This window comes from Aplysia californica, unplaced genomic scaffold (assembly GCF_000002075.1).
Source record: "Aplysia californica isolate F4 #8 unplaced genomic scaffold, AplCal3.0 scaffold00760, whole genome shotgun sequence".
Lineage (NCBI taxonomy): Eukaryota > Metazoa > Mollusca > Gastropoda > Aplysiida > Aplysiidae > Aplysia > Aplysia californica.
In genome coordinates this window covers 324,107-331,742 of record NW_004798030.1, presented here as the reverse complement: position 1 = coordinate 331,742, position 7,636 = coordinate 324,107, and the positions used below count along the sequence as shown (strand labels likewise).

Here is a 7,636-nt window from a genome sequence, read left to right as displayed (position 1 = left end):
AGGGGGGGGGCGGGGGAGAAACAGAGTGTCGATTACACCCTGACCCTCTGACCCGTAACCCCATGACCTTTAACCTCGACCCTGACCCACTCCTGGACCTGACTCTTTGATCCCAGAGTATTGAGACCAAAATGATCTACATCAAGAGCTTCCCGCCAAGCGTGCCACCCCTGGACACCCTCAGCATCGTCAGGAACATACCCTGGGTGGACGGGGATGAGGCGCTGCTCAATTTTCTGGCGGTCAGTCTCATTTTTAGAAGACCATTTCTTATCCCATCGTGGGGTTTTTTCTGGCTCTCAGTTATATTGTTTTTTATTCGTATTATAATGTATATTCATTTATGCGTTTCTACTACAATTTTCTAGCGGTCAGTGTCTTTGTTTAGAAGACAATTATGAGGCAGCGTGGTGGAATCAGGCTCTCGTCAAAATAATCAAAGCTAAGAAACTTGCATTTTTCCGCAGGTTTGTGAATTTTAATTTTTTTTTGTTTGAATTAACACCTTTCATGCTCATTAAAGAACTCATTTCTGTGTGGATTTTTCTGAAAAACATTGATTAAAGGCACCCCAAAAAATTTTTTTCAGTTACCACGGACTCTTAAGCTAAGGAAATAACTAATCTTTGACGGCCATTTTCCCCTTAATTTTACATCTGAAAACAGGCGACTCCCACCTCCTTCATTCGCAAATATCTCGACTTGTATTCAAGATAAATGGATGTTTTTTCATCAAAATAAAGACAAGTGAACAAGCATTATTAAGATGATACAAATAACTCTACATGCCCAAAAATTGACGAGAGCCTGATTCCACCACGCTGCTTCACAATTTATCATACTATTTTGTGGCTCTAGGTTACACTAATATCTATTCGTATAAAACAATTTATATTTATATATGTATGCGTTTCTATTACAATTTTCTAGCGGTCAGTCTCTTGGTTTGGAAAATAAATTACCATTTTTTTTCTGGTTATCGGTTGTATTATTATCTATTCATATTACAATTGATATACATTGATGTATTTTTTGTATACTTTTCTGGCGGCTAGACCATTTATTTAGAAGGTTAATTGCCATATTGTTTTTTTCTGGCTCTCGGTTATATATTATTATGTATCATTACTTATTCGTATTACAATTAATATACATGTATGCTTTTCCGTTACAATTTTCTAGCGGCCAGTCTTATTTAGAAGAAAACTTATCATATTATTTTTTTTTGGCTCTCGGTTATATTATTATTTATTCATTTTACAATTGAAATACATTTATGTAATTTCTATTACAGTTTTTTGGCGGTCAGTCCCTTTATTTAGAAGAGTATTTGTCATATTGTTCTGTATGGCTCTCTGTTATAATATTATTATTTATTCACACTATTACAATTCATAATATACAGGTATCAATGTATGCTACAATTGTCTACTGGCCAAGCTCATTATTTAGAAAACAATTTGTCATATCATTTATTTCTGGCACTCCATCGAATCCTGTACATAACAATTGTCTGGTGGTCAGTTTCACTATGCATTACTAGCTGGGTACCCTTTCGATGAACGGACTCAGAAGAATCGATCATCAAGTCACTGTGGAAACAGTGCGCATTTCTTGTGATCAGACGCCTCCTTTGTTTACGATGGTGTCTTAGAAGACGGACTTTCTAAGGATTCGATCTTAACGAAACTATTTTTTAAAAACTGAAAATTAGCCTAAGTGACTTCAGACTCCTTAATATAACTGTGCACCGCATAAAAGATTCCGAACAACCGTTACTATTTTTGGTGAAATTCGAAAGTTAACTGGATCGGAACTTTTAGGTGACCAAATTGGCGGACTTTCACAAATAGAAAACTCGTAGAATAAAGATGTCACAATACAATTTTCACCTTGTCAGTTTCATCATTTATTTAGTAGTTTTCATGTCGTCAGTCTCGTTATTTATATTACAATTAATTTTTTTATGGTCAGTCTCACCGCATATCATTTTCTCATTGTTAGCATCGTTAATTTAAAGGCCTCCACTTTTCTAGGTTGCAGTCTCATCATTTAAATTACATAAATACATGCATTTCGCTTCCACTTGTCTCATCTTATTTTGGTCAATTTTCTGGCGGCCTCTCTCATCAGCTACAAAGAGAGACAGAAACATTCAGCTGGCCTCTGTGGTGTAGTTGTTATGCACTTCACTGTCGCATGCAAGAAACCCGAGTTCGATTCCAAAGGGGGACATATCTATAAAGTATTTCGGTCTTTCTGCCGGGATGTTATATCCCTCTCAGCCGGGGTTGGCCCTCACAGGCAGAGCAGGAAGCCTGCCTCCTAAAGTATCTTAACTGAGTCAATTAGGGTTGGAAGGGGCATAAAAATACCGACATTAAAGGCAGAGACAAAGACAGGCTGCATGGAGTCAATGTTGTACAACTACATAGAATCATTAATATTATTATCAAAGGTCCTCAGTGAATAGTTGGTGGGTGCTCTGGTGTGGTTTGCTTCTTCTTTCCTGTCAAACATCTGTCGTCCTTATCTTCCCTCCTTCATTTTTTATGTTTGTTACTCTCTTGTAGGTAGTTGGCGGAATGAGATTCTCACCGACAGCGACCTGTGAAATCCACTCAAATATTGAGCCATTAGAAACCTCTAATCTTCTGGCGCTCATATGACCTTATGTAGTTGCGAGCGCCTTAAAACCTCTACTAAAACCTTTTTTTTTTTAAAGCGTCCTCACTATTTCTGTACGGCAGAGAGCTGGAAAGGCCATGGTCTTCTCACCACGTGACGTCATTGTGACACAGGGTCACATGCCCACTGGGATCTTCATCATCCTCTACGGTTTAGTTCGGGTAAGGACGGTTGCCCTTCTGTCAATCAGGTCCACAGTTTCTGTATCTGTGGCATCGGTTGCATACGCTTGAGAAATATTTTATTGAAATTCAGATTCTAAATGTTCATCAAAAACGAAAAAGGATAAATAAATGATGTAGGTACAATCGCAAATGTCCCCCAAAAAAGAAACAATTCTTATAAAAATATGTCTTCAGAACAAAAACAGCTTTCTGGGCTGAGAACAGTTGAACAGCTTGCAGGCGATATCTTACTCCCTTTGTTTGTTTTTTTGTCCTTGCCCATTTCTAGGACATTGACGCCATCTGATTAGTAGAAAAATGTGCGTATGAGAGTGCCCAATAATGTATAACGTACAAAATTGTTATGACACATAACTGTTACGTATAGATGTTTAAGATAATTATAGATGTTTGTGAAGGATCTGAGAGCAATGATGACCTTAGAAATGACGGTCATGGTGGTGGTAAGTGATGATGTGGGAAGGCGCTTACGTTTATAATTATAAGAAAACATGCTTCTGTTATTTGTAGTCCTATCTTCCTCTGCTCTGATGAGTCACGAGGGATGTGGGCACCCGCTATCCCGTTCCCTACTGGAACCATCTTTAATGTCACCGTGAAGTTTCGAAATGGTGGGCACAGTCTCTGCTATGGTGACCTTGTTAGTATTAGCCTATTCTAGCGGGTCAAGACAAGTGAAGAGAGGACCTTAGTAGGTAGCTAGTACAGTGGCAGAGATTATTTTTGGGGTTTCGTAAGGGGTTTGCAGGTAGCAAGTTCACAATTGGGTTAAAGACTTAATACTTCTTTAAATATGAAGTTGCGGAGATTCCGACACAGGATCCTCGAACCCGAGTCGAGAGGGAACAATTTACACACTTATGTAAGACAGACAGTTGAGACAGCTTAACTTGAAACAGCACACCAACAACCTTAGAAAGAAGGCTAGGAAGAAACTTAATCTCACCAAACGACTAGCTAGTATTAACTGGGGATCAGTAAAAAAATAAACCCCCAAAAAACACACCTTGAGAGGCCTCTGTTTAGGGTATACTAGAGCTGGGTTTTTTAAATTATAATCTTGTTCTAAAAAACATTTGCAGTAAAACTACAAAGAACTCAAGGGGCACCATTCAAAACCAAGCTCTCACCGACAACGACCTGTGAAATCCACACAAATATTGAACCATTAGAAACTCTAAGAAAACGTGCATCTTTGGAAAATTACCCCCCAAATAGAATTCTTGTTGACTAGTGAAAACCCAATCAAAGACTAAAAAATACAAAATCTGTGTTTGACACAGTCTTCCATCTCCAAGAAAAACATCACCTACCTGAAAGATGACAACCTCTGGAAAGAGTCCCCTCAATTCTCCCACCACATATCACAGTAGCAAAGCTAGAAATTAGGAAAACACTTTTGAACAAGAGCAAAAAGAAAAAAAAAACCCACATACCTTGTGGCACTCAAATATTCTGCACTTGAAACAATTGAATCTTACCCACTAATATGGATCCACTCATACACTAATAGATCTGCCTTTAAGGCAACAATCAATGGTGGGTATTGGTCGGTGATTAACTTGCCCAATGGGATAAAAAAAAAGAAGTCTTTAATTCCAGCGGGCCCTTTAGCTCCAACTTCATTGCCGAACAACAGGCTATCACCAACGCAGCAAATTACTTCAACTACTTGTTTGAAACTAACCCTCTGGCTACTACAGACATTGTTATCTTACAGACAGCCTTTCAACACTAGAGACACCTGAGGGGGGGGGGGGGGGGGGGGCTCTCGTGGCCTAGAGGTTAAGGTGTTGGCCTCTCATTCAAAGGTCCCGGGTTCGAATCCGGGTAGCGACCAAAAAATGTTCTTCTCTAAAATTGTCTCCTTTCACTTACTTTCCTGCTCTCCAGCAATGTTCTGTTGTCTACTTTCATTTCCACTTTCTGCCCCCACCCCTCACCTCCTTTGCCCCCTCCTCTGGGCTCCTTACTCTTTCTGCAGCCTTTCTACTGCTACTCCTTGGCTCCTCCTTACTGCTGTCTTTCTGCCACACCCCTGATCTTCTGGTAGGAATGATCTACACATAGCCTTCTCGGACAAGGGCGAAAAATCTCGGAGGGCCTGTGGGCAAGTTGCGCACGTTAAAGATCCCTTGGTGGTCTAAAATCGGTAAGAGTAGGCTTCGGCCGCCACACGGGCAAAATTCAAAATTTCCTACCAACTGAAAATATTAGGTCTGTTCCGCGCGCTCATATGGCCTTATGCAGTTGCGAGCGCCGTAAAACACTTTACAAAAACAAACAAACAAAAGACACTTGAGAGTGGGACTTATGTGAACAAAGATATATCACACTTGATTTGGAGTCTACATAATTTGATGAGTAGGCACCATATCAGAGTGGTCCTACAATGGATTCCTGCCCACACTGGGATACCGGGAAATGAAAGAGCTGATGCTCTAGCAAAGAAAGGAGCTAGCCTCCCTCAGCTTGATATTCCTACTGATTACCCCACCTGCTGCCAAATGATCAAGTCGAACCTCAAGGAAAACTGGAAAAACGCTTAGGACACAGGTACGACAGGAAGGATGATGTAAGGCCACATGAATAAACCACTGGTCAAAGATGCAATCAATGAGTTGAGAAGGGGAGATGAATTTATAATCTTCCAACTTAGAACACAACATGTGCCCCTCAATGAAATCTGAACTGAATTGCATTAAAACAGTCTGTTGCCTGCCCACTATGTGACTACCCCTGAGAGGCAGTTCAAAATCATCTGTTCTTCTGCAGAAAAATAACCGATCTGAGGGGGTGTTTTCTTCCCGAGCTACCCCACACATTGCTCTTACTGCCTCTACTCCTCAAGACAACCATAAGAACAGACATACAGCTATTACAGAATGGCATCATGCAGAAGAGTTAGCGCTCATTTGCTACTGGAACGCTAACAACAACTCACTTATGTACCCACTTACCCACCCAATTACCTACCTTTGCAAGATTTGCCCATCTACCCACCAACCCACCCTCCATTACCCATCAATATAAAGTAAAGTTGTTACCGCATCCCATCCGGACATTGGGGATTGTCTTGTTAGTGAGACAACTTCCTGGGCCTTCGACACGAATCAACAAATTAAAACAGAGAGAGAGAGAGAGAGAGAGAGAGAGAGAGAGAGAGAGAGAGAGAGGGAGAGAAAGAGAGAGAGAGAGAGAGTGTGTGTGTGTGTGTGTCTGTTTGTGCGTGTGTGTGTGTCTGTGTGTGTGTGTGTCTGTGTCTGTGTATGTGTGTGTGTGTGTGTGTGTGCATGCTCGAAAATCATGTATTTTTTAAAAATAAAGTCCTGTCTTGTTGTGTGTAAGCGAGAGCACACCTAGTCTTTGTCACATTCCACGGCCATTGTAAACGACCAAAACAAATTTCTCATTATAAGATTACTATAAGACTGTCATTGTCATGTCATTGTCAAGATAAAACAAATGTGAGGCAGCGTGGTGGAATCAGGCTCTCGTCAAAATAATCAAAGCTAAGAAACTTGCATTTTTCCGCAGGTTTGCGAATTTTAATTTTTTAAAAACCATTTTGGCTCAACACTTCATGCCCATTAAAGAACTCATTTCTGTGTGGGATTTTCTGAAAAACGTTGATTAAAGGCACAAAAAAAAAAAAAATCAGTTACCACGGACTCTTAAGCTAAGGAAATAACTTATATTTGGCGGCCATTTTCTCATTAATTTTACCTCTGAAAACAGGCGACCCCCCACCTCCTTCATTCGCAAATATCTCGATTTGTGTTCAAGATAAATGAATGTTTTTTCATTAAAATAAAGACCAGTGAACAAGCTTTAAGATGATACAAATAACTCTGCACGCCCAAAATTGACGAGAGCCTGATTCCACCACGCTTCCTTACAAATCTACAACACAATCTTGAATGTAACTTAATGCAGTTTTCCCCCAGCATAAGGAAACAAAAGAGACATTTACAAAATCGTGTTTATCCCCCTCTCTTTCTGTTTAGGTGGAAAAGGTCGTGAACTCTTACCTCTTTGCGCCAAGACCGTACAAACCAGGTTGGTTATGTGTAAGACTGATGTCGTTACAGATGACTTACCACTTCTATCTATCTATCTATCTATCTATCTATCTATCTATCTATCTATCTATCTATCTATCTATCTATCTATCTATCTATCTATGTATCTATCTATCTCTCTATTCATTGGTCTGTCTATCGGTCTACCTATCTATCTATCTATCTATCTATCTATCTATCTATCTATCTATCTATCTATCTATCTATCTATCTATCTATCTATCAGTCTATCTATCTGATGTCTGTCCAAGAAGTAATTTTCCCTGTTCTTTACAATCAACATTTTAAAAATATATATTTCACAGACCTGAAATGTTATATTTACCACCAGAAACATTTTTTCTATTCAACGTAACAGCCATTGATCTTAATTCGCATTTTGAACATTCGAATATTACAGCCAGCGGTCAAACGCCGTGACCATGTTCGCTTCAGCCAGTCCTGAGCCCAGTATTTGTTTCGAACACAATGCATTCCTCGTCATTAAATCGCGCCCCCCTAAGTCCTTCTTTGATTTTGGGGAAGAAATGCATCGTCTTATGCGCTTGTGAGTGTCGGTTGTATTTGCATGTATTGGGACAATAATAATAATATATATATAAGGAAAACCTGAATAGATGGGTGACGAGGAAACATCAGGAAAATGTGTGGTTTTTTAAAGCATTCAAGGATAGAGATGAA

General features: G+C 39.7%; 1 protein-coding gene across 1 annotated transcript in view; it reads left to right on the top strand.

Annotated features, from left to right (window-relative positions):
* LOC101852511 (sodium/hydrogen exchanger 10) overlaps positions 1 to 7,636 on the top strand; it is a gene marked incomplete at its 5' end in the record, with an annotated part of 55,825 nt that overhangs the window by 34,481 nt on the left and 13,708 nt on the right. The window contains 3 exon segments of the mRNA XM_013088552.2: positions 117 to 242; positions 2,751 to 2,849; positions 6,881 to 6,932. Of these exon segments, the coding sequence (XP_012944006.1) occupies positions 117 to 242; positions 2,751 to 2,849; positions 6,881 to 6,932 (277 nt within the window).